The sequence below is a fragment of the Montipora capricornis genome, chromosome 3 (assembly GCF_036669925.1).
Source record: "Montipora capricornis isolate CH-2021 chromosome 3, ASM3666992v2, whole genome shotgun sequence".
NCBI lineage: Eukaryota > Metazoa > Cnidaria > Anthozoa > Scleractinia > Acroporidae > Montipora > Montipora capricornis.
The window spans coordinates 19674326-19701825 of record NC_090885.1 but is presented as its reverse complement, the minus strand read 5'-3'; the positions used below and the strand labels follow the sequence as shown (position 1 = coordinate 19701825).

General features: G+C 40.4%; 3 protein-coding genes across 6 annotated transcripts in view; all 3 read right to left on the bottom strand.

The window, feature by feature from the left end:
* The window catches only part of LOC138042517 (actin-histidine N-methyltransferase-like), a 22230-nt gene extending 15459 nt beyond the window's left edge, over window positions 1-6771 (bottom strand). The window contains exons 1-5 of the mRNA XM_068888428.1: window positions 6637-6771; window positions 3977-4139; window positions 3035-3130; window positions 2489-2643; window positions 1654-1726 (exon numbers count right to left, since the gene is read on the bottom strand). Of these exons, the coding sequence (XP_068744529.1) occupies window positions 1654-1726; window positions 2489-2643; window positions 3035-3130; window positions 3977-4100 (448 nt within the window). The 5' untranslated portion in view covers window positions 4101-4139; window positions 6637-6771. The remainder of the gene's footprint in view (window positions 1-1653; window positions 1727-2488; window positions 2644-3034; window positions 3131-3976; window positions 4140-6636) is intronic.
* A 1867-nt stretch (window positions 6772-8638) lies between these two features.
* LOC138041190 (QRFP-like peptide receptor) lies at window positions 8639-12771 on the bottom strand. The gene has a single exon (XM_068886964.1). It carries the CDS (start codon window positions 11877-11879, stop codon window positions 10797-10799), a length of 1083 nt encoding a protein of 360 aa, XP_068743065.1. The 5' UTR covers window positions 11880-12771; the 3' UTR covers window positions 8639-10796.
* A 5710-nt stretch (window positions 12772-18481) lies between these two features.
* LOC138042515 (zinc finger C3H1 domain-containing protein-like) overlaps window positions 18482-27500 on the bottom strand; it is a 36278-nt gene continuing 27259 nt past the window's right edge. For 2 of the 4 annotated variants that reach the window (XM_068888425.1, XM_068888427.1), the window contains exons 18-26: window positions 26649-27201; window positions 25297-25601; window positions 23650-23906; window positions 22150-22441; window positions 21308-21408; window positions 20950-21051; window positions 20715-20754; window positions 19425-19487; window positions 18482-19279 (exon numbers count right to left, since the gene is read on the bottom strand). In XM_068888425.1, coding sequence (XP_068744526.1) covers window positions 19160-19279; window positions 19425-19487; window positions 20715-20754; window positions 20950-21051; window positions 21308-21408; window positions 22150-22441; window positions 23650-23906; window positions 25297-25601; window positions 26649-27201 — 1833 coding nt within the window. In that variant the 3' untranslated portion in view covers window positions 18482-19159. Of the gene's footprint in view, window positions 19488-20714; window positions 20755-20949; window positions 21052-21307; window positions 21409-22149; window positions 22442-23649; window positions 23907-25296; window positions 25602-26648; window positions 27202-27500 lie in introns of all 4 variants that reach the window. The other 2 variants (XM_068888424.1, XM_068888426.1) reach the window with 1 other exon arrangement.

Sequence of the window (27500 nt, the reverse complement as noted above, 5' to 3'; positions counted from 1 at the left end):
TGTAAGGAAAAGAACAATGTCTGTATGTCTGTCTGTATATGTCGGCCCCTAAACTATATGTGACAAATCCCACGCCTACTCACAGCCTGATTTTAATCATTTGGCACAAACTATGAGAGATGTTTTCAAATTCATATACTTTTTAGTTACATCCGGTAATTTCACAAGCCATTAGGTCAGCGAAATTTGCAACAGTTTGGAAATAGACAACTGCTATGTGAGAAACTGTCATTTGATGGTTCACGTGGGACCTCTGCTCTTAGCCGATAAAACAACAATTCCTCAAGTAATAGTAAACGGAAAGAAAATTAATGCTCTGTTAAAATAACCACAAAAATTATGCCTCGTGATTCAAGAAAATCAAGTTTAATTTTACTACATTGGAAACCAAATACACATATTCTGATGCAAGATGCAGTGAAGCAATGCTTGGTGGTTGGAGGTGATTGATAATAATTGTGTTCTTTCATTTCCTTTTCCCATGAGACTGGATTGTTTTGGATGAATCTTTTGATTCAAAGTTTTGAGCATATTCATTTTTGTGTGTGTACCCTTTCCCAAGGGTCTGATTCAACCTATATTGTAATTCGCTGCAGAATAATATTATGTGATGTATTAATTCATTGATCCCTAATGCCAGACAACCATTTTTACTCATCAATGGGTGGCAGTATAGGAGTCAGTGGGTTAGCTCAAAAACTACAGTGTGTGTCCCCTTTAACAACCTCTATACATATCCACTCAAAAACTGTCCCCTTTAACCCTTTGACATCCAAACCGGCCTAAACCGGCCAGAATCTGTCTAATGCCAGACAATTTTACTCATCAATGGGGAGCCCCTGGGAGTCAATGGGTTAATCCATTGACCTCTGGGATGAAGACTTGCTCTGTCTAATGCCAAACTGTTTTACTCGTCAATGGGGGATGGTTCGAAAGTGAGTGTTCAACAAACAAATCGGCCGATAGTACAGGAATAACTATCATTAGGTACCGTAAAGTTCCCTCACTAGCATACAATTAAATTAACTAAACCACCACCATCCATGTCTACGGCCCACCTTTTTGGTAACAATTTTTTTCTTTCCCAAAGCTTCACCTTTTTCAAAAATTAAAAGGCCATGCAAACAAATATTCTCACCAAGAAGTATCCTAAATGTGTATCAGCTAAAATAGGCCTTCACTCTGCCTCTGAGGGCTTCAAGCACTTACTCTGATTCATGAGGCTCCTTCAGTGGCATGGGCAAGCATAAGATTATGAATGGCATCTCAGATAGCAGTTATCAGTCAAGGAATTTGGATCTCATGAACGCACTTGTGCTGGCCATCTCGAAAGCATTTGTTACTTTGGACCCACCCACACACATCCTGTAACCAGTTGTTCGAACGATGGATAGTGCTATCTGCCCGATAAATCACTATCCAGTGGATAAGTCACATAGAAAAACACGCTATCCAGTGGATAGTGATTTTATCCAGTGGATAGTGTTATCCACCTTTTGAACAACCGAGGTCTGAAGTATGAAAGGACTTACTACCAGACAATGACCTAGTATTCCCTATCAAATAGTATGCTTTCTTACTGAACTCCTTTATCAAGCACTCATAGTAGACCATGGTCAAACACAGAATGCAAAACTATACTTGCAACTTCACCTAATTCTGAGCCTCGTGCTGTTTCTGCTGACATCATTAGTTGTCTTGGTATGGTAGCAAAAAGAACTCCTTCCTGATGAAAAAAAAAAAAATGTTGCAGAACAAAGTGGCGATGGGGGTCAAACATTTTTTTGTCATTTTTTCATCTTGACTGGTTTGTAGTTTTAGAACCGATTAGTTTGGATGGGGTGTGAGGATGTAAAAACCGTTTTGCCACAGGCTTGGACTGAGCTGAGTTGGGCGTGTTACATGTAATGTCCCTAACCCTTCAAGTTGCTCTTTTTGGGTAGATTTTCGTATCTTTCAAGAAGTCATTTTCGGAATTTCTTTTTAAAAAATATTGAATCCTGACTTTTTTACGAGCGCTAAAAGTGAAGGCAGTCGCGACTACTTTTTCACCACCTGTATTATATTTTTTGAGCGTGACGTAAGAAAAGGGCACCGTGCAAGCTTGAGTTGCTGGAATGTCCTTTTCTTATGTCACAGCTAAAAAAGTGTCAAATATCGGATGCTTATCATTGGCTCATTCCTAATGGGCCCACAAGACAATAATTTGTCCAGCGGGGCTTATAGTGCGCAAAAAATTTAAAATTTCAGTAACTTCAAGCGCTCGTAAGAAAATCAGGATTCAATATTCTAAAAAAAATTTTGCAAAAATGAGTTCTTGAAAGATACGAAAATGTACCAAAAACATAACAAGTTGAAGGGTTAGGGACACTTTAACAGATTTTACTCTGTCTAATGCCAGACAATTTTACTAGTCAACAGGGGGTATCCTAGGGAATCTGAGGCATCAATGGATTAAAGAATCCTCAATAAAGACATGAAATTATACCTTGATGTCAGTGACAGCTCTTAAGCCTAATCCTTGTTCACCAAAGTCATCAACAATCACTTGTTCTGCCTTGCCATTATTCTCACTAAACCACTTCATAAAACTGGAAATGTAATCTTGCCTTGGATGAGTCGCATTCTCAAACAATGGCAGCCCTAAAACAAGACTCACACTCATACATTTTCTTGTACATGTCCGCATGTGAAAAATAAAATTGTAATTTTCAATAATTATTTAGGTCAAAGTAATGTTAACCTGGTTTGTTTTTTTTTTCATAAAATTTTTATCAGATCATTCACAAGAAACAAAACACAAGTTACAAATACATGCAACAGAATGCTCCCATTATTATTATTATTATTATTATTATTATTATTATTATTATTATTATTATTATTATTATTATTATTACTATTATTATTATTACTATAATTATAATACAAGAAGTTAAATATATTATTTATCACATGTCTGCTCTGTAAAGATTAATAAATCATTCTATGAACACAAACTAACTTTACCAAGCAAACAGTAACTTATTTTAACCTTTTTGTTTTGCTCTTATTTTCTCCACCAATTCACGCAGCTTTAGATGCTCTTCCCACTGCTTTGTTGGTAAAATTGGGGTGTCAAATGACACAACTATTAACAAAGAAAATAACACAACTTAAGTCAATGAAATTAAATGCATTGAAATGATCACCATTGTGACTAAGGCTACAAAAGCTAAGCCAAGCTGTATTCACCACTCATGGGTGATCGGACCGAACGCATGTGAAGGCACCCACAGCTGCCATCATACAATCCACGTGTAATCTCAGACCACCGCAAACCCAGCCAAATATAATTGACTGGGAGTTGATTTTTAGGAGGGTGGAAAACGGGAGAACCCGGAGAAAAACCCTCGGAGTCAGGTTGAGATCGACTGAAACTCAGCCCACATACGGCCCGAGGCCAGACTTGAACCTGGGTCACAGAGGTGGGAGGCACGATTGATGACCACTAAACCACCCTGATGTTTCATTGACTGTGTCAATTAACCCATTCCCCATTGACGAGTAGTATCATCTGTTGTTAGCATAAAATTTACTATAGGTGCTTTCCATTTGACAGAACTGACTGGCCAGACCGGGCATTTGGAAGGACTAACTCTTACAACTCCTTCAAATTAATACTCTTCGAGGATGATGTACACTCCTCCAGAAGATTGCAAGGGATTATAAAGCAAGTGTTCCTTCAAATTGTTGCTTTTTTTTTTTTTTTCGCAACCTAACGGGTCTGGCCGGCCAGTTCTGACAAAAGGACAGCACCCTTAGTCTCACTCTCAGGGGTCAATGGGTAAAGAAATTATAATTATAATCATTTCTGCTAACTCTAGAGGGTTCAGTTTGAGTCAGGCACCAAGCAAGTGGCTGTTAAAACAAACTGTATAGAAATTCTTTCGTGTCAAAATCCACCATCCCCTTCAAGTGCTGTTGGTTGACTTACGTTCAAATATTCTTTGACAAGCAAATAACACGTCCTTGTCCACTGAGGAATTCTGACATGCTTGAGAAGAACAACAAGCTGTAGATTGACTTTGATGAGCTTTTCGTTTTCCTTTTTTCCCCATATTTAAGTGAAATGTTCTGTATTTACTGGTCAGTGATTCCTAAATGAAAGAAATAACTTACTCCACATGGTGGACTATTCTGGAAAGCTGAACAGAAAATGAGGTGCCTTTCCACTAATATAATACATGTAGTCCTGGCATAGTGAGTCATTGCCCAATGGTGTGCTATCATTGGGTTTTCTGTCTGGACAGGGATCACCTCTTTACTCTTTTCATATATTTACTGTTAACAGTATTGATACCATATTTTTTTGCCAGCAGTACACAACTGGGAGGCGCGGTGGCCAGATGGTTAGTGTGCTCGACACCGGATCGAGTGGTCTGGGTTCGGGGCCTGGCCGGGGACATTGTGTTGTGTTCTTGGGCAAGACACTTTACTCTCACGGTGCCTCTCTCCACCCAGGTGTATAAATGGGTACCGGCGTAATGCTGGGGGTAACCCTGCGATGGACTAGCATCCCATCCAGGGGGGAGTGTAAATACTCCTAGTCGCTTCATGCTACAGAAACCGGAGATAAGCGCCGGCCTGATGAGCCTTTTGGCTTGTAAGCAGAGACTTTACCTTACACAACTGCGTTTTAGTGTACAAAGAGCAGGGCTTCTAATAGGATGCGGAAAAAATTAAAGATTACCGGTATGTAGAAATTGTTGGCCATATTATGTGTAAACATGCGTTGATTATGCGGAAATTATACCAGATTATGCAGATATGTAAACAATTCATAAAACTTTATAATTAGGCCCGTCCAATGTATCTACATGCTTATGATAAATCATGACTCGAAATTGTGACCAATACAGTCACACTTGGGACTGAATTCTTTCCCTTTGTGATTAAAATATATGAGGAGTCGCCAATTTGCGATCAGCTTTAACAGTTAAAATAAAACGGCTAGCAGTTGGCATTTTGCAGCAACTTTTGCTAAAATAAATAAAGCCATAAAAAATTATTTTGTATCTCATCATGAATTTATGGATATGAATATCCAATGGAGGTATGGAGCAAAATTGCAATTTGGTTGGACCGCGATCCATTCCCTCGATCATTGACCATTTTCAGCAGTTTTTTTTACTCTATGAATTGCGGGATCCTCTTTTCCCTATGATTACAACGATACAATTTTAATTTGTGACTATAAGTTGCAACTAAATTTTCATATATCTTGTCGCAAAATTACGGCCGGAAAATTTTTTAAAATTTGAACCCCAAGGTATTTGTAACTTATACCACAGGTTCTAGTGTCCACGCTCATTGCCGAAAAATGCATGGAAACTGCTTATGACCTTTCATCTTGTGAACAAAATCTCGTGTTTTCTTCTATCTTCAATGTTCAGGAAAATAAGCGTTTTAAAAAAGTCAATCTCTTTGGCTTCTATGTTTGTGAGGGGCAACCCTAAAACCCGGAATCCGGAATCCGGAATCACAGTACAATACAGAGAGTAAACACTATCCTAAACATTCATAAAAGCTAACCTTAGGCCTAAACAACGTTTTTAGGCCTAATTAGGCCTAAGGTTAGCTTTTATGAATGTTTAGGATAGTGTTTACTCTCTGTATTGTACTGTGATTCCGGATTCCCGATTTCGGGTTTTAGGGTTGCCCGTTTGTGAGGATGGTAGGCAGCTGCTTCATCACTAATATCAGGCATTTCTTCTGTTTATGCGGAAAATATCATAATTTTGTGGAGGATGCGGATTTTAGGGAATTATGCGGATCTGCACCACCGCATCCTGTCAGATGCCATGAAAGAGCTGGCATGCCTTCTTATGTTATGAAAAAAGGCAAGGATTAGCAAAGGGGCCAGGAAACATACACCACTGTAGGTCACCAAACCAAACTTACATTAAAATTTTATGAAAAAGATGAAGTATACAGAAAGGACGAAATTGCTACCAAGGGGAAGGCAGAAGGGAAGCTCATCTCTGTGATGAAGGAACCTCACACTTTTTAACAGAATGATCTCATTCCAGACTTGAGCTCAAGAGCAATAATTATTTGCTTTGCTAAGCCTAAACATCCATCTTAAACAGCGTTGGTCAGTAGTATTGGTCGTTACAGTATTTAAGTCTAAGCTTAAGGTTAGCTTTCAATAATTGTTGTGACAGCCAATTACTTCATGTAAGTGAGGTGAAACTGGTGCAACAATTAATGAAAGCTAACCTTTTAAAAATGGGTGCTTAGACTTTGGGCGCGTTCGATTGACCCTATTCCGGAATAAGAATACGTGGAGTGATGATTTAAAACACTATGTATGGCGTTTGGCAGCAACAAGAATAATAAAGCTGTGTTTAAAATAGCATTTTAGCAAATGTTTGACAATATTGATCTGAATCCCCGCAAAAACGAAGGATTTCTAACTTCTATTCCATGTATTCCTATTCCGGAATAGGGTCAATCGAACGCGCCCTTAAATACTGTAACGACCAACGCTGTTTAATTCTCGCAAGTAAACAAAAGGACACTCTAAAGTGTTTCAAGTGATTAGAATTAAACAAGAAGCAGTGACATGAGCTAAATAACGACTATTACACTTACAAGTAATGATTCCAAACGAGGGAGACAGCCGCCATCTTGAAAGCTTAGCACGAGGCGGATGAAAGACTGGGTCCAGTCATGTGCTGACGGAAATTTTTCTGTTTTAGCATAACGAGACCCCAATTAGGCGTCCACGTGGGGTGCACTGATCAAAGCAGGCAACAGGTAGCGGCTGTAAATAAAAATTCTAGAGTCTGTCACAAAATTCCTTGGAACAGTACACGAATATACGGACCTGAAAGTTTCACGGTTCATCCTTCCCTTACAATCTTGTGTGCACGCGAGTTTCTGACCTATTTGGCAAGGTATTACAAAATGTTTCAGCAAGTTTGACCATGGCTGTAGTTTTTCTTGACAATACGGGTGTTGTATCAGATCAACCCTCTTCTTTCACGTCTACAGTTCAGACCCAATTGTAAGACAGTGTACAGTATGATCTGTCATACATACGAATAAGTTGGAAAGGGTGTTGTTAAATGTATATACATGTTATGGGAATACGGAAAAAGCACAGTAATGCGTGAATATCCAAGGTTAAAAAAAGAGAGCATAGCAGAAAGATCACAGAAACATATGAGTGGTGCGAAGCAGAGAAGTTTAGCGGAATAAAGACAAAGAATCATATTATCAGTACTGGCCTTCGGACACCTCTGACTTAGCTTATCGGCGAATAAATTATCGTAGCATCTGAAGAAAAATCATTGGAATTCAAGAGGTGCTAAATGAGGCTCTCTCGGTACACTGCCAGTGAACCAGAATAAACAAACTTGTCGCGATAAAGAAATAAGACCAAGGGCATTTCCCATAGTCTTCTTGCAGTCACCATGACAAGGAAAATACTATGTAAACGATTCACCTAACCAGACCGCATTCTGATATCGCCGTCATATTCTGAATGCGCTTATTGCATAGAGATGTAGAATTTGACTTAAGTGGCGAGGACAATTGCTTTGCGGCTACAAATCTTAGTATTTTCCGCTTAAAGCACCACAGGTTTGATGGTTATAAACCCTTCCTCCAATTATCAAATAATGCGGTACCTCTTTGGGCAAAATATTATGCTTTTTTCCACTCTGTAAACGCTAAGCCTCCTCAACACGTTCATCAGTGCGCTCAGATTACCTTTGGCCAAACCAGAAAAGAAACAAACACCGACAGAGCCATTATGCTTAACCAAACTCAAAAGCTTTTGATATCAGATTAAGTCGTGAGGCACCGTGGTCAATATCGTTTTTTCCAATACCCATCCGCCGAACGCGATTTCTTTTATATCAGCCCGTCTAAGCGTCATTTCAGCCCCCGATTTGCTAGATAGTGATATTTTCACCACCAATTACCATTCTAAAAAATGAGCATTATTCTGCTCATTTTACAACCTTAGCAAGCAGGGGTGTTTGTTGAACGTGTCAAAGATGTAAAAAAAGTGAAGAAATTAAAAACCAGGGCCCAGTTGTTCAAAAGCCGATTAACGCTAATCGCAGATTAAAAATTAACCAAGGAGTTTATTTCTCTACTCCCAAATGCTGTTCCACGCTGATATTCGGCAAGACTTAACATTAGAGGAAGTCATTCTTGAAAAACAAAAATAAGCAAAAGAAATTTTCACCAAAAAGTTGAAACAATGAAACCAAAGTTCACCCTAATCCTGGATTAGGTTAACCGGCTTTCGAACAACCGGGCCCAGCAAAATATGAAACAAAACATTTTTCAAGGACACAGCCGGCACTAACATAACTTAGTAGAATTTTCTGGATAAGGGCTTAAGTCTTTTCTCTAATATTTTTCATGGAATGTACTTTTTTTTCTGCTTTGTTTACCAGAGATGAGTTTTTTAGAGCGAGGCTCCATGAAGGAGCCTTGATCTTACTTTTGGATGCATCCCGTCCGGTGACGTCATATAGAATTACAAGAGGTTCAAGTTGTAAAACGGACAAGGTCTCTCGCGTTTTTCTGTATCTCAGCAAGCGGTTGAATTATTAAAAAAAAACCAAGTTCACGCGATCCATAAATCCCTATACTATTGTTCTTTCTACTGGGTAGGTGATTTTAGAGTTTCTATCTCTAGTTTTGAAACCAAAATAGCGCCAGGAGAACCTTCATTCAGTCCAAATTAAAAGGCGAATCTCATTTATTATATCCAAGCATCAAAGATTGCATGCAGGCTTACTGAGGCTAAACAATTCGTTTCAAGCAGTTCTTCCGCCCGCAGGTTAATTTCCAAAAATCTATGACTCCGGTAATAACAATTTAAAAGGAAGTCAACTCTTCGTCCAGCGGTTTTATTTCCTCTCTTAATGACTGATATTCATGATTAAAAAACCTCTCAAGTGTTTCGAGGACTGTCACTTGAAGTGTTCTGAACGTCTCACAATCTTATCTGTTGCTGAAAACGTTAATTTCCGATCAATTTTGTCGGTTTTATATGCACTTGACATTTCAAGATTGTTCCGGGCAGAAATTGAACTCATCGAAACGGATAACTTCCCGAACGCCAGAAAGTCTGGTCTCAGTTTATCACAAGAGGTTTAATATCCAACTATAAAGTTGATCCCGAAGAAAAAATTTTCATTCCATGCACGTTCATAATTGGATAACTTTGAATTGTTTCTTTCACATTGTTAAAAGTGGGGTGCCTGTAAACTAGCTTGATAGCTAAGTGCACTTCCACTATAAACAAAGCATTTACATTTTTTTCATTTTACATAAAGTGGAAATATTATTAAAAAACTGAAAAAGTCTCGGCGACTCGGGAACGAATAATTTCATTGCATTCTAGTTTGTATACTTTTTTCATGTGTTAAAAAGTTGGGATTGCATTAGAAAAGTAATTGGAAGCAAATACACTTTCTGCAGTCATACGCCCTGCTTCGATCCTGCTGTCGTTTATGATAAATGACGGAAAATCGTTATTTATTGAGGGACATTTCCTACTGGTGTAACAGTGAATTGGAGTATTTAAAACGTAGTAAAAAAGCTATAACTTTCGTCTTTCTTAAGTTCTCTAAAAAAACTGAATAAAAATAAAGCATATTTATGATACGCAATCCCATGGTGAATTTACCGTGAAATTGTCTTATGAAACCAGTATCTTTAAAGGATTAAAGGAAATTTATTTCTTAATTAAAACCTTACAAATGATCAAATCTCGTAACTTTGAGACATTATAATGATTGGAAGATTTCGCACACTGAGGTACGGGATGTTTTCAGCATAGTGTTAGAAAATAGCAGTTCTATATATGATCGACTGAACACAATTATACTAGGAACATTTCTTTTGCGGGATTCTTTGCAGCCCTGTTAAGGTTGACAGGCTAATTTGTAGGGGAAGGGGGGGAGTGTTACCAGAGTGTTTTTAATTTGCGTTGGTGGCTCACACCAGTTTCAACACTTAAAAGAAACGTTCTTATTAGAACACTTACAACACTATCATTTAACAGCAATGTTATGGTACCATATCAAACACCAATTATTGCTGAAAAAGATTCGGTCATTTTTTTGACGTAAAAAGTTACCGTGGCAACAGGAAAGCCCTGCAAAAACACCCCAAATTTTGGCTTTAGCTGCTCATATCTCACAAACGAACTCGGTGACTACCCATTTTTTATTTCTGAAATGTAATCAGCATTCCAGAGTGAATCGTTCTGCCAAGTTTAAAAAATTCTGTGGAGCAGATTCAGAGCCACCTTAAATAATTTAAAAGTTAAGGTAGCTCTGAATCCACTCAACAGAATTTTTTTAAACCTTGCAGAGAGTTTCACCTTGGCTTGCTGATCACTTTTGTACAATAAAAAAATGGGGTCACCCAGTTCGTTTTTCAGATATGAGTAACTAAAGCCAAAATCTAGGGTGTTTTTGCAAGGCTTTCCTGTTGCCATGATAACTTGTTACTTCACAAACATGACTGCATCTTGTTCAGCAATGTTTGATGTTTCACATGGTACCATAATATTTCTGCTACGTGATAAAGTTTTGTGGTGTCAATCCTTCTAATAACAAGGTCTCTTGAAAGTGTTGAAAGTGGTTTGAGCCACTTTAAGCATAATGAATCATGAACAACGTTTTTATTGTGATTTCTGTCCGCCTGTCCTGCCCTTTAGCTTCAGTCTCCAATCTTTACGGCTTCCTTCCAACCAATCAGTGACTAAGTTTAGTGGGAGGTCAGGGGAGGGTGTCACTAGTCGTTGAGACTTTCGATCCGGCGCGAAGTACCACAGGCCCAAGAGCGGTGTTGTCGCGGGTAGCAACTGCTTCAGGTTGAGTTACTAGCGGAACAATTCTGTTCCGACGACAGCGACAAAGCAACACGTCTCTGAAGCCTTTGCGAAAGTGACTGTTAAATACAGCATACATGGCCGGATTGATAGCGCTATTTGCATGGCCAAGAAAGTATCCCACGAAAGCCAAAGTGGTCGGGGCACCACATGGGAACGTTTCTTGGCCAAAGAATGTGATAAACTGCGTGATGTAAACTGGCAGCCAGCACAGTGCAAAAACCACCACAACTGCGAGTAGCATCTTCAGAACCTTCTTCTTGGACCTGTCAGCGCGAAGTTGATTTGCTTGCGTTTGAACTCCAGGAACTTTTCTGACCCAAAGATTGTGAATAACAAAACTGTACAAGACGGAAATAGTTAAAAGGGGAAGAACATAAAAAGCTGCGAAAAGAACGATTGTGAAGTCTCTGGCCGCATTTTCTGTGAAGACCGGAGTCCATACCTCCAAGCAAGAACTTTTTTGGGCTTGTTCGTCGAAAACGATTTTCATGGCGTAAAAGATCGGAGAGTTGACGGCGATTCCAACTATCCACACCACTGCAATCATGATACATGCTATGGAAAATGTCACGTACCGCTTGAGAGGGAACATGATAGCTAGGAAACGGTCAATAGAGATGGCTGCCAACGTCAAAACTGAACTTGCTACAGACAGTGACTGTGTGAAAGGGATGATCTTGCACAAAGTGACAGACCAGTCGATGCTGCGAGTCGCTATAACTTTGATTGTGACTGGCATGTTAAAAGCTGTCAGCAAAAGGTCGGCAACGGCCATGTTCACGATCAAATAGTTTGTGATAGTTCGCATATGTCTGTTCAAGATAACAACGAGTATGACCAGCACATTGCCTATTAGAGAGCCAAACAGGATGATGAAGTAGGCAGTTAACTTGAAAACTTGTTCCGTGCGTGTATCGCTCTGATATTCACATTGTATTTCGGGGTCACTGCTATTACTTGTTGCCATTGAGCATTGAATGACAAACTGACAGATTGACTTGTCCTTAAGTTTACACCGTACTGATAATTGGTGAATGAAAACGTACCTTCAGTTTCTGAAATATATTTGCAAGTAGGCGATAAGTGATTCCACTCTCTCTTCTCCAAACTGTACAAGCCAATGTGCTGTTTGATATAAACCAGTAGCGCAGTTGACACTTAAATTTTGTTGATGATTAATTAATTCCTCATAAAGCCCGTGTGATCGCGGAAACAACACCGTTGATTACTCTGGAAACCCCACGGCTATCGACAAGGGAGCCGGTTACTCAAGCAAGCTGCTTGACTTCGCCGATATTCACACTAATAAACCCGCACTGTTAGTTCTCCTGGCTTTTTTCTAATGACTTCCTTCGGCGTTTCGCAACGTTTTTGCGCGTAAATGTGGGAAACTTAATCCGATGAACGTATGACTGTTGCGCAAATCATATTACTCGATGTTTACGATTCCTTGTTTTGTGTTATTGTGAATTAAACCAGATAAGAAGGACGAGCCTTTTTGAGAAGTGACCAAGTCACAGAAGTCTCTGCTGTTGACCCCAGTTACTTCACCGCAGATAAAACAAGTATTATCCCGGTTAGACGTTGTACCACAGAATGACAGATACGGACACACACGTTTCTGTCGATGCCTCGATTTCGATTTCGACCTGTTCCCCTTTTGATGAGGAACCTTAAGTTCACTTTAGAGCGTAATTTCAGCTGTTAGGCTTATTCGCAGCTTTGCAAAAGCGATACCATGGGTATGTGACTCTTAGCCCAGCAAGAGAAACGCACCTATCAACCACTGACAAGCACAGAACAAATCAAAATAATGCGAGAATTAACGAGTCTCTTTCAGGATTAACTGCCGTCTCTTGTTTGGTTAAGATTTAGTTACAAGAATATGCGCCCACAAATACTGTCAATATCACAGAAAAAGATAAAGGAATCTTTAAATAAAGTAGATTGCATCAATATCGTCACGAACTATCAGTTTTTGGAACGATTTACGTTTTTAAGGTCTAATTTCAAGAGTAATTGACAGAAACCACAGAATACTTTGTGGAGCCTGAAACCTCAGTAAACAATATGCAAAAACACGTTTTATGTGACTGTTCACTCGGAAACAGAAAAATATTGACTCTCAAAACAGCCCGCTGTTTCGAAACGTGTTAGCGAATCGGACTTTCTTGCTGGGTTTTCTTGAAACTTTGGCATTCGATCGCACTTAGAGTGGATTAGCAGCTAAAAGAATAGCCAGTTTACGTCAATTACTGTCTGTCTCATTAACGATGGAAAACAACCTATGCGGTTCCAATAACACCATGTTGCGACTTGAATGATTTGCGTCAGAGCTTTTCAGTGCAAGTATCTGTTTTTGTAAAGAAGTTGACGGACCTGCATGCAAGATTGCTGAGGTTCAGTTATGAAACAAATATTGGACTCTTCAGCTGTGGGTTTCAATAATCCCTAGTGTTTGAGGCGTGACTTTGATCAATGACTTGTTCAAAAGTCAATCAAGACTGCAATTTGCGGCTCGTGTAAACAATGGGTTACGGGTAGTAATTTTATTAAAAATTAGTTCTCTACCAACGACAATAGACCTTGAAAGGATCCTGAAAGCTAAGCAGAGTAATTTGACTCTGTAGAGAAATAGAAGATCAACAACAAGGTCGTGAAAGCGTTTTTTAATTAACGCATTTAAAATTATTTCAAACACAAAACACCCACCCCAAACTTTTTATTCAAGTTTACACTTTCGTAGTTACCATGGTCCTGGTCTTGCAAAATGCAATTTGAGTAATCGTCGTACGCTCACTAAACCAAATACATCAATTGATTTTTTTTTCCGTATAGATGAGTAAAATCATATTACGAAAACGTATACGATGAAAAAAGTGACGAACAATTAAGTGTATCACAGTGCGGGTGCTGCAGAGCAAAGCTCTTGTCTTCCAATCCATGCCTCAATCACCAAGAAAGCGATGTCACAGTTCAAAATGATATGTGTCTCGGGACTTCTTTAAAATAAAGTATGGGGATTATTTTCTACCCGGCCGGGCATCGTGAGTATCCTAGGGGCTTGATGACCCGGCGCCACCTTAGTACCACCAATGCAACCATGTCACAGGCTATGGTTGTTGGCAAAATGCAGTTCTAACCTCAACTTTGTAGCGTAAAGTCAAGCAATATACAGCTTATATATTGACCAACGTTCGCCATGAGTAAACGGTTTACTCATGGCGAAGGTATTGACAAGAAGATGACTTTTTTGCAATACATTAACTTAAGTCAGTATCACATTATCTGGGAAATATAACTGAATCTTTATTACTCCTTTCAAACTAATATTTCTCCGTTTTAGAAAGCAGGATCCCCGGCCTCGAATAAGAAGACTATTCCAGACGAATGACATCAGTCTTGAATCAAACTTTATTGGACACGTCACGCCACATTACTTGATATGCATGGCTGCCACTGAAGCTAAGGTTCACAAAATTTCGAATGAATAATAAAACAATTTCTTGTGCTATTCCTTCAAGGCTCGTGGAATAACAAGGAAAGGTTACGTTTATACAAACGTTGGTCGCGTAGCACTTATATTTAAACAGAGTTAACTGAATAGAGTGTAATATCCCGGCATCAAGTGAGCCATCTCCACTTCTGTGAATAGTTGTTAAATATCAGCAAAGCGTGGCGTTGCTCCTCTATCCACAACCAGTCCGATGATCACCACGTCAAAGCAATGATGCTTTCCCACATTTGGTTCCGGAGATGGAAAGCATCCTCTGAGCCTGAGCTCCTCGGACTCTAACGTTGAAGTCTAAACAAGACGTCTGGTGGCGTCTACGCGGGATGATGCTTGCGTAAAATGTGAAGGTTGGTTGCAAATGCAACTGAAGCCGAATGAGAGTCCCAAGGGACCTGATGAAAGCGCTAAGGAAGTTTGAATGTGACGAGAATCGAATATTTCCTTTGCGACTTCAAGCTTTTTCATGCATCAATGTTATTTGCATGTACTCACATTCAATAAAAGCAATTTAGTTGCATTTCTTTACGGTGGTAGGAACCGGAAATAAAGGCAAGATAATATTCTCGCTTTCATCGCTGTTATATTGCGCTTGATCGACAAAACGGATTTCAAAGGAGGCTTAGGTTGCTAGTAGTCTAAGCGAGAGCAGACGAAGATCACTTGAGGGATACTCTTTTCCTGCGAATTCAGTTTAAGAACGCAGTAATTCGGAGAAGGGAAGTGGTGTGTGTGTATTGGGATGTCCTTGTAAGCTCTTCCAGTTACCTTCCGTGCCAAAATAAAAAGAGGCATGCATGTTATGTCCTAAATCAAGAGGTTCGTGACAGGCATCTAGCTGATCATCGTATTTTATGATGAAACGCTGAAAACGACACACGAATGTATTTCAACGTGATCTGCCACGGGCATCCCACGTAAACCTTGCTTGCGTAGAAAATACAAAGCCACGAGGTGAGCGGCCGGCCAAGGAAAGTTTAGAATAAATTGATACCTATGTCTTTTATTCGTTTACTTGAGGCTGAAGGTGTGGCAAAGTGGCCCGGGCACACGTCTCGGACGCAGAAGACACGCCACTGTCACCTTGAAGCCATTTTGGCATTAAAGCAAATTATACATATTACGAGTAAAGACCAACAACGATTGGGCTGGGACACTGAGTCGATTTAAATATTTAGGTCTTTGTTAACCCTTTAAGCCCCGAGGGGGTAAAATCTATAAGTGCCATTTGGCACTATCGGGGCTGAAAGGGTTAAACGGGGACATAGTTTTTTCACGCTGTTAGCTTAACCCTTTAAGCCCCGAGGGGTTCCCCATTGACGAGTAAAATCGTCTGGCGTTAGACAGAGTAAAATCGTCTGGCGTTAGACAGAGTAAAATCTATAAGTGCCATTTGGCACTATCGGGGCTGAAAGGGTTCAGGAGAATTTGCTTAATGCAGGGTTGAACTAGAAATGATTTGCATTTCACCGACCATTGTTTTTATGTAAGGTTACAGTGCCATTGTTGGATTAACTTGTTATTTCAGTGCATGCACGAGTACTTGTTCCAAGGAAATAATTCAAGTATACAGTTTTCCATCGCGCGAGCAGTACCCGTACTGGTGCATAAACTCAATTTCCTGCCACTTTGTAAGGGTCCTGATCGCACAAAAGGAAACAAGAGCGTCCCAGAGGCCTCGATCCTCAAGGTCAGCAAAATGGACAGCGACAGCTTGCAGCTAATAGGACGCTCTACACACCACCATGGTGCGACCGCACTGCACTCAGTGAAAACGAAAGGCAGCAGACAATAAACCACACACGAATTTTATACCAAGCCAAATTTAATTATATTCACATTTACAGGAGCATTCAACATTAAATATCGAACACAAGCAATGAATTAACCGTTCACTTGAAGGCTCTTCTCGACGGTGGGAAATTAAAATAGTCTTTCCCCACCGATCTGCATGAGCACATAGTCTCACATTCATCGACTGTTGTAGTTAATAAATACACTGAAAGTTCAGTCGCCAAGTAGGAAATGGGATCTTTCTCGAGCACGACACTTAAAGCTACTTATGAGCTTCCATTCAAGGCTTTGCGATTGCAGCCCCGACCTGTTGACTTAAAAAAAAAAAAAAAATGAGGAGAAAATACGGGAAAACGAGTTTTCCGGTGTCAACCCTGACGTAGAATGCAAAACTTTGCCAGCTTTATTTACAACGAACAAAACCAAAGTGAAGCGAATCGCATGCTTGGGTTCAGTAATTATCCCTATGAGTCAAGGACACGTCCGTCCTACTTAAAAATATTACAAGTTTAGACCTTGGCAAGCCACCAGAAATAGCCCCAGTCTCTTTCAACCTCGATCAGCCTGAGAGGTCTGAAAATGAGCCTCAAGGTTCTTTCACCTAAAGGCTGCATTGCTTTCAGTGTTCTCCACTCCTCGAGCTTCATGTCTTGATTCATTGTGAGTTCAATGTTTGTAAAATGCACCAAATATAGCTCAATAGCCACATACTAAGTGCAAGAGGCCTTTGCTTGATAAATGATTTACTTCTGACAAGCTGATGTCCTTCTGAGGTCCAAACCTGGGAAAAAAAGCAAAGTAACAAGAAAACCAACAAACGTATATGTACGCACTGACAAATGCATTCTCATTCGTTATTCCTTTCACGGAGCCACATGAGTCCAACAAATTGCCTTGCTCCCAGCCGTGCAGCTTTGTAGCTCAGTTGGTAGATCATTGCACCGGCATCGCATGGGTCATGGGGTTTGAATCCCGCTGAAGCGGCCTGAATTTTCACACTCTTTCATGTTCTCACTCACTCACTCACACTCGTTCAATCACACTCACTCATTCACTCGCTCACAGACTCATTCCCTTTCGCTCTTTCCCGTAGTCATTCACTCACTCACTCACTCCCTCATATTTACTGACTCTATCATACACTCGCTTTCACACATGGCATTATGGTCATCAGTGATGACTACATAGAAAGGATTAATTGATGGACGGTTATAGAAAACGTTATTTATAACTCATTCCAACACAATGATTTTCACACAAAGCGTGTTAGAATGAACTTCTGATTAGCTACGGGATCTTAACAAGACTACATGTGCCTTGATCGACTGACTTCATGACTAACTGACCAAATGACTAACCCAAGAAATGACTCATTGCCTGACAACTGATGGCAATCCAATATTTGCCACAAGATGGCCGTGCTACAGGGTACTTCCGGTTGAGTGACTGGACGGTCAGCGATCAATGATCCTTCTCTCCTGCAGACAGACTTACTGGCTAATTTCCTGTCTTAACTAAAATACGTAAGCTGAAGTTGAACAGGAATGGACACTCACTATAACTGAACGACCTCCCGCTGAATCTACCGTGGATTTGACAGACAAATCGACCAACCGAACGAGCAGCTGGTGTACTTATGAGTTAACTGCTCATTCACTAAGCAAAGAAGTTAAGAGAGTCAGGCTGGATGATTGGCGAACGCAAGTCAGTAGAGAGAAACTGCTATGTTATGCTGTCGGACCTAAAGTTTTTTTTAATCGGACTGTCTGAATTACTGCCTGTGAACCATTAACTAATTGCCTCAGAGATATCAGACACTGGATAACCTATCTTCAACCTCCCGCAACCTATGGACTTGAGCTTCATTTCGACATACGGGCTGCGACGATTTCAGCGCTCTTCACTCTTTTAAGTGCCATTTCTTGATTCACTGTCAGGACTATTGGGCTTCAAGTTTTCTTGGGTAACTGACTCATTGCGCCAGAGAAAGGAAAAGACAAAGACGCACAGACAAATAAACATGACAGCGAGACAGTGAAAGAATACTGATGTATAATGAAATCACAATAAAGTAACACTGAGAATACGTTTGCAACCTTACGCAAATCCACAGACACTAAACATAAAGCTGTGTTCAACGGAACTGGTAACCTCCGCATTGCAACATTAAATTCCACTTACTTAGACGAGACAAAGCAGAACAACAACGCAAGACTCACAAAACCTGCATTTTGAACACACAACCTTACAGGAATGCACCAATCGTGTCCGATTTTCTTTAATAAATCTCAACAAACGATGAATTTAGAAATAATCTTCTTTTAAAAAATAAGTAATTTGCCCTTGGCATGAGAATATACTCATTTTTTTGCCCCTCCTCCTGCGGCTACGAGCTACGGCAGAGAAGACTATTTTCTTTGAAAAATTTTCCTTCGAATTTGATTTTTTACCAACTTCCTTTATCACAAAACAGTTTGAGTTGTCGGCGAACTATAATCTAATATAAGGTAAAGATCTGTAAGATATTCAAAAATACTTCAAAGTCTTGGATACGGAATTGTAAAACACAAAGCAAAATCTCAGATTCAAAAAGATATAAAGTACTTCACTACTTTGACCGGTCAGCGTGGTAACTTGAGTATCTTTGTGCGTGAAAAAGTCTTACAAAGAAAGATACCAAAATAGGAAGATAATATTGTGGATTGTTGCACAATTTTGGGCATCCTACTGAGTTTTCCGAGCCGAGGAAGACGGCACTTATAAAGTCCTTGAAGGAATCATTTGGCATGATTGATATTAGAGTCTATTAACAGGAAACACCATGCACCATGCAACAGAGTAATGTGACTGGACGATACCCCCAAGAGAGGCAATCTGTGCCACTTAAAAGTTCGTTGGTAAACTGTACTTGCAACAGTTTACTGTAAACTGAACACCTCGACTCATTTGCCAAGAAGGGTATTCAAATAATCTTCAAGGTCAACACCTATTTCCCGACTCTTTGACACAATCTCCTGGACGGCTGCGCCATCGCCACTCTGAGCGAGCTCAAACATCAAAAACTGTGAAATTGAAAGAGTACAATCAAAATGAAGTCAACAGTTTACGGGGGCAATACAACGGAACATTCACCCGGTAAAAAGAAAAACAAAAAAAAAAAACAAAACAAAAAAACGAAAAAACAAGCAAACCAAACAGTGACTTTACATCTTTCCACAGTGTTGAGGCAAATGGTAAAATTTCGGTGGCCTGTTGGTACATCTTGCGAGCCTGGAAAACAGAGATGATTGAGCCAGTTCACAAAGAACACACGTTCCGGACCAAGAAATTACAATGGCTTAAAAACCATTAACTCTGTTCAGGGCTGGGGACAACCTGTAACAAACCCATAGGTCCCTGAAAATGAAAGCCGCCGGTACGATCGTTTCGACTATTAACATTTATCGAACCACAAGGGAAAGAAAAGAAGAAAAACGGTAAAGCGTTAGTTAGCCAAACTTAACATCAAAGAAATTAGGCATTCAGCAAGGCAGCCAGCGATTCATGGATATCAGAATATGCGTCCAACGCCTCCTCGTGCAGTGGCAACGTGTTTGATCCGCCGAAGCGTTACTAGCTGTTTATCGGAGTGCAGGGCTGGCGTAGTGGTGAGAGCACTCGCCTCCCAACAATGTGGCTCGGGTTCGATTCCCTGACTCGGTGTCATATGTGGGTTGAGTTGGCTGGTTCTCCACTCTGCACCGAGAAGTTTTTCTCCGGGTAATCTGGTTTTCTCCTCTCCTCAAAAACCAAAATTTGATTTGATTTGCGTTTAATGTTGATTTCAGCTTACAGTATCCCCAATTGGTGCTCCAGCGCTAAATAAAGTTCCTAATCCCTTCCTATCGGTTTTTTCCGGTACCCCATCAACCTCATCCTCTTCTCATCTTGAAATACTAATGTAGAGTGACGGGTGTCTTGGACAGCGAAGTTGCCAGCCTGGAGTTGCGACCTGGACTTAAAACCGTTATGCAGCCATTTTGTACCCAGGTTGACTTAGTTGCCAGCAGTGTCTGAAGAGAGGCGTCAATCCACGTTAAACAAACGTCTTCACTTTGGAAGAGTTTACTATCTGCGTTAACATAAAAACTCTCCAGCCAAGTGCAGCGTTTTTAGAGCTGCCCATAACAGCATCAATTTGCGCAGAAAAAAGGTAAAAAAAAAAAAAAAGAACAAACAACAGCGCTTTTCATCAAGGGAACCATAAACACTGAGGCATGTTTTACTGGGATCGACCAAATTAAGTCAGCAGCCAGCGCGGTCGTTTTTTGCAGGCCTCGTTTTAAATCGGGACTGGAAATGCTTGAAGTTAATATAGAAAAATGAAAACTGACGAGGACCCAGGAATTGTCGCGTTTAAACTAAAAACTATTGGATGCCCCCTTCCACTTGAATATAAACCAGTTGGTCTGGAAACGACTAACTGCAATAAAAGAACTCCTGAATTAGTAGGATTACCTCCTTGATGCACTTTCTCTGCAGCTCAATAGCTATGGCCCTGTTGTAAAGAAAAGTACAAAAAAAAAAAACAGAGCCGCAAAAAAGGCGAGGAAGTCATTTAAATCAAGGTCGCAACCTTACGGAAAAAAAAGGAACAAAAACCGAGCAAAATTTGAAAATGACCGTTGTTTTGAATGTTAGAAGACTTAATTTCGTATGCAATCAATAAAGCAAAATAAGAACGTAATGGTACACTTTCCACAGGCTAATGCTACAAGGATTATCTGCGAGGAATGAAGCGCAGATCTTTTTAGCTTGGTCATACTTTTTCTTCGCCATCTCATGCTTACAAGACCTGTAGAGAAAACAAACTGTATCAAACACCACAACGCATGCATGAACTCTTAAGCAAGGCCTATAACTTCTTTCAAATTTCTTAAGCAAGGAAGTCGAAACAACAACAGGGCTAAGCCATCTTAGAATTATCAATCTCGCACTGACGAATTCACGCACGAAAGATATGAGAGAGAGACGTAAAATGCTTAATAAACTTGTCAATAATAATGATTAGTTTTTGCATTAAATAGAAATTGAATTACAGATGCATTTACCACAGTGCTAAAGTGACACTTCCAGGGAAAATCCTCTGGAACTTCTGAAATTCCTCAGACCAACACGATTCGGGTACACAGCTCAATGATATATTCATAACCTATAAAGTAAATAAAACAAGCAAACTAAAGAGAACAGCTGAACTTATGCCTCTACGTACTTCCTATGACCCACAAGGTTGTTATTTCGCTTTGCAAGAAGCACCTGGGAGTTTCCTGGGAGTATGTTCGACCACAGAATGCTGGTAGGTAACCTGTGTTGCCAAACAACATTTTTAGTAGCTTAACAAATGACACAAAACAGTGTGTGTGGTTAAGAATCCACTGGACCACATGTCCAAGGATACAGCAGGGAAAATCGTTTGGCTTGTGTTTGCAGAGAAAAAGGGTTTCTCTGGTCTACTACAGAGAGTAGCACTGTGATAGCCTAGCATCCCGTTCAGGGTGGAATAGCAATAACCTAAGTTACTTCATGCTACAGAACTGAGCCGGGTTCAGCTTCGAACCTCCGAGCCCACAGTGGCTTGTCTGCGAATTTGACATCTGCAACTTTCATGGGCACGTCTTGAAGGCATCAATTATACATCATATACCAATAACGCTGACTTTTATTGAAAAAGTAGAACCTATAGCTATGATCTTAAAGAGATACATGAATCGATGAAGATTCGGGCAAACTCGGAAAATCTCCGAGTGCTCCAAACTACCAGTTCAGATGCTACCAATCCCATTTGCTATTAAAATATTAGTCGCACACGAGTAACTGCTTCCTTAAGGGCAATAGCAATATTCCCAAGGGCAAAAATGGCTTACGATAATGCAACATTCGACTACCCGTTCACCTGATTGTGGAATCTGTAATCCTGCCATACAGCGCTTGACGAGTGAGGAAGGGAGCTACTGGTGCTCACCGACATCAAGCATCTGTTTACTAATTCACTCATGGGCTGCTGATGAACCGACAAAGATCTTTTTCTCAAAAGGAATTTCGACCTCTGGTAGAAAAGGTATTCTGTCCACAGCGTATGCACATCTTGTCTGTCAAGAGGGCTGTGTACAGCTGTTTCAAATGCCGACTCAGCAGACAGATTTTCCCAAGCTGTTGGAGACGGTGGAGCGATCTCAAGTAACAGGCTGAAAACAGATTTTTCAACACAGAGAATATCAAGCAAAAAGCTACTAACAGAGTAGTTACCTGAACCCAATGCATTTATTAAAAACTGAACTACAGATATCAGATTTCCAGCATTTTCATTGGCTCGCCGGACACAGGCTATCAGTTCAAATACCATCTGTAGCTAATATGATCAAGGAACGCGTCAGCAATAAAGCGAGCTGAAAACATTTTTGCAGCTCTGAGAAAAAAATGGCCGACAAAAGCCGCTTTGGACCGGAATTGACCAAGGCAAAACTCGATGCTTTAGTCGACAATACTACCCCAGGGAACACCAAAGAAGAGTTGTTGATCCTGAAGTTTTTAATAAAACAATCATTCTACTCGGGCTTGCTAGATATAAAATTATTATAACCAACTCGACGCGTTATCTACTAGTCCGCACTAGTTTTTCTTGAGGGTTTGCCACACCGTTAAAATGTTTGGAATAGTCGCCAGTCGATTACAATAACGCGAACTCACATTTATCGACGACGTTTTCGTTAATTACCGCTGCCGTCGTCGTTACTACAGCTGCCCATTGTCACTTACAGACACCAGGGGCCCGTTTCTCGAAAGTCCCGAAAACTTTTCGGGCCCGAAAAGCCATCTGTGAAATTGCCAACCGCTTGTTTTGTAAAGCCGATCTTTTAACATGTTTTCAAGGTGAAAAAAAAAAAAATAATAAAATAACTGTGAAGTTTGACGAATTAAATGCTCTCCGTTCTTGAGTTACAAAGGAAATTGTGACACCCAAAAATGGCCCGTAAAGTTTCGGGACTTTCGAGAAACGGCCCCCTGACCTGAAAATTCCAGGCGGCTTAAACGGGAACCCATGACCTCTGCTCTAGCAAGACAATAGGCCATTTCCGAGTTCATGTCTGCCTCCTCTTCAAAACGAGTCTTAGTGCGAAGTTTTTCTTATGCAAATTAGTTTTAATTCATATGTAAAGTAGAACTAATTACCATCATAAAGCTTCGCACTTACACTCGCTTTGAACAGGAGGCAGCCATGAACTCGGAAATAGCCTACTGCTTAAATAGGTACAAATAGGTGCGAGGATTACTTTTATCTTTCGTTAGGTCTAGACTTAGTCAAAGTTGTAAAGGTAATAAGTATAAATAAAAGCTGAAATTATGAGAAAACCTTTTCGCCCTGCCATGCAACTACAGTTAAAAAAGCACATACCAATAAGATAGCCATAGATAGAGCTTCTCTCCCTTCAAGCTGTGTGGAGTGACATCTGGCATAAGGGGAGGGCACTTGTAGTCATAAGGAAGTGGCTGAGACAAAAGCTTTCGGTAAAGCGCAACAGTGTCAACATCTTCATGTTCTGAGGAGATGTCGGCAAGACTAACCATTTCGCCTTGAGAAGATTTGCTTGGCAGAGCAAACTTGTAATGCACACACTTGTTGAGAACTGTCAAGGCTTTCTCGACTTCACTCTATGGGGGAGAAATAACATTGTAAAAGGTCAAACAGCGAGATAACAGACAATTACACATGTACATTAACCAATAAAATGGATCGTGGAATGGGTTTCACGGAAAATACCTTTATAACGTACAGTAGTAGGAGTTCATTTGCTTAAAGCACACCTACTGCAGCGCACGTATTTGTTTACAGTGGAAACCAAAACAGTGTAACTGCATAGTTTCTGGAGGGAGGAGGCAAAGTTAAGTAACCCTGGGAGCACCCTTCTTTGAGTGACCTTTAAGCGTGTAACAGAGGTTATTTCAAAGACTGAAAAAGGTTTTGAATGGGTTAAATAAAATATCTCGTGTGACCTTGTAGTCATAAGGAGTGTAGGGATGGCGCAGTGGTGAGAACATTCGCCTCCCACCAATGTGGCCTGGGTTCGATTCCCAGACTCGGTGTCATATGTGGGTTGAGTTGGATGGTTCTCTACTCTGCACCGAGAGGTTTTCCCCGGGTACTCCGGTTTCCCCTCTCCTCAAAAACCAACATTTGACTTGATTTGTGTTAACTGTTCATTTCAGTTTACAGTGTCCCCAGCGCTAGAACGACTAGACACTCAAATGAAGTTCCTTTCCTTTCCTTTCCTTTACCTACGGAAGCAGTGGAAATTACAGTCTGTTTAGCTAATAATAAGATGGTGAGGAGAATGGGTTGATTCTCTATTCAACCTCACAAAAACTCCTTCGAAAAGCAGATAGAGGAAAAATACTCTGTGAAGTTGAAAAAGAATGCACGCGTGATTCTTACTGCAGTAGGCTGGTCATGTGACAAACAAACTGCCAGTTTCGCTAACCTAGAGTGACTTGTGCACTACATGTACAAGTTTGATCTCCATGGGGACATTTGCTCAAAGCCTGATTAAACTAATCCTGGAATACTGGAAAACTCTTCTTTCAGTTCGTTTACAATCAAAGACGTTTCCATAAGATGCTTAGCCTTCAATTTTAAGTTAGTCTTGTTGTTACCTTTCAGCATAACATATAGTTGAAGCTTTTCTTGACGGATAGCATTTAAACCTCGGTTGCTTGGGTTTTAATTGATTAGTCTTGATCGGCTTTTGGACGACTAGGCCCAGGAGAAAATGGCAAAGTGCGTGTGTTATCACCACAAAGATTTACCTGACCGATGAAAACACATTTGCATTTAATAGCACTCTTTTCAATTGACGTCATGATTTAGCGCCCAAAGCATCATGGGATTAACATGTGGACAAAAAACAAAGAAATTTTTGCAATGTTTGTCAACATTTCAATCCCATGATGCTCTGTAATAAGGCGTTACGATCTATTTTTATCACTTGTGGAATATGCTATTGCAATACAAGCAGCCCATTATAAAGATCTTTAACGAACTAACCTTCTCCAGGTAATAGCGAGCTGCACTGTAGGCTACCTCAGCGTGGCCTTTGCATTTAACCAATGCTTCTTCAAACACCTCCCTTGCATCTCCATTCTCGTGTGTGGCGTCTTCAAGAGCAGCCAGACACAACCACAATACTACCACAGAAGGATTGTCTTTGAGAAGATGGCGGCAGATTCCTCTTGCGGAGTTAACTCGCCCGTAAGCCATCTCCAGTGCAATCAGGTTTTTATAAAGCGGGAGGCTAACCGACAATCTTGCTGACGACGCCTTTGCTACCTGTCTACACGCTTTCAATGCATCTGGCAACATAAAAGAACAAAACGAAGAAGAAGAAGTAGAAGCTGGTATTCAACAGGTGAACAAAAAATTCTTTTAATAATTTATCACATTCTTGACATTGTCAGTGACGGAGAAATGAGAATCAAGTGCGCTTAAACATTCAGCTGTTGACGTTGTTACTTCAAAACATGTCTCTTCATCAATGCAACAAACTGGCGACTTCTAGCGTACATGCATGATTTACCATCAAATAAAAGCACTTGCTTTTGAAAATAGGGAGCTTAAGCATGCGCATTTTTGAGACGCGGACAGCAACCGGAAGCGAGCTGTTTTATCTTTTAACTTGTCTTCACACAACTACATTTATATTGCTAAAGCCGTGTTCACACTCAACGCTGTTTATGATCAACTGAAGTATGTATCAGGGTATTATACTCCATTCAATTTAATTAGATTATGGTTCTGTTCACATATGCAAAAAGTGAGGGACAATACGCAGGGTAAACTCGCGGTGTGAGACAAAATGGCGCCGTGGCGCGGGGCTTCGACGATTATCATGACAATCATGTGCTTGAGGCGAGAAGAGAACTAAGGACAGCTTCCGAGAATAGAGAAAGACAAATCCAAACCTTCGCTCCATAAAACGATTAGAAGTTTCGTCTGCTCATACCACCACGTGCACGCCATTCTGTTCAATTACGCAACAACCTCAAAGGGGTTGTTTGAAGTAATTATAATCCAGTTATAATCTGGGACTGCAATTAGTTGATATGAAACCATTTGATATTTAATTCGATTATAATTCGATCATAATCTAGGCCTGTGAACACGGCTTAAGTATCTTTTCTGCATAAGAGATGATTAGTACAAAAATCTGAGAGACACCACCGTCCTGGCACGTGAAATGTTCTCTTCCGGTTGCCGTTCGTGCCTAAGCTCGCTATTATTGTATTTGTAATGCACTTGGCTAAATCATGAACACTTTCTTGTTCACGCTTCGGCTCGTGTACACGCTGATCTGCCAGTAAATCAGGCACTTAAGTCTTCATTCCTGATAAGCAACTGACCCTGAAACATCACTAGCAGCTTTTCCCCAGATGCCCTGGATTGTTGAGATGGTATCCATGGGAATACAAAGTCTTCTTTGGTCACCATTCTGGATGGTTTGCCATCACGAGGATCAAACCAGGCTGCAGGTGGCCGATGAAATTCAAACACATGAATATAGGCCAACCAAGCAAGACAAAAATCCGATGGCAACAGGTGAACTGACAGATCTGTCATCTCAGTTTGGTCCTGAGCCTTCTTTCCTAACGCTGCCTTGAAAACTGCCAGTGCCGACTTGTAGTGACCAGAATACAGTTCAAGTTGAACAAGATAGAGAAGCACTTCGAGCATGCGATGAGAATGAAGTTCTCTTGGGTCAACAGGGTTTGTTACAAGAAAGGAAAGAAAACGCAGACAAACATTCCTCTTAGTGGAGTAAGTTGTGGAATATTCTATATATTTCCACCACACGCTGTATGCCGGCGAGAACTCCACAGCCTGGTCACAAATCTCCTCAAGTTCACTTTGGCTGCACCGTGATGAATACAACTCTAAGTATTCTAACCACAGCTCCTGCACCAAAAGAAAAGGAACAGTGATAAATATCAGCACGAATGCTTCCTTTACAAATTAAATATCCTTTTCTGCATTTAGTGATGTTAAAGTTGGGGAGAAGAGCCAGGGGACACTTCGTGACGCCTAGAGAAGGTTTTCACGTGAGTCACTGCCGCCAAGCTGGTGGACGAAACAAAAGATCTCTAATAGGCAATTTTCACGATGGCGTCATTTGACTACAACTACCACAATTCAGTTTGTTTTTCTTTTCATATTTAAATTTTGTATTCCCAGTGGGGTAAAAATAGCAATAGCTC

Coding starts and splice junctions, on each gene's coding strand:
- LOC138041190 (XM_068886964.1), bottom strand. CDS start 11,879: ATGGCAACAAGTAATAGCAGTGACCCCGAAATACAATGTGAATATCAG.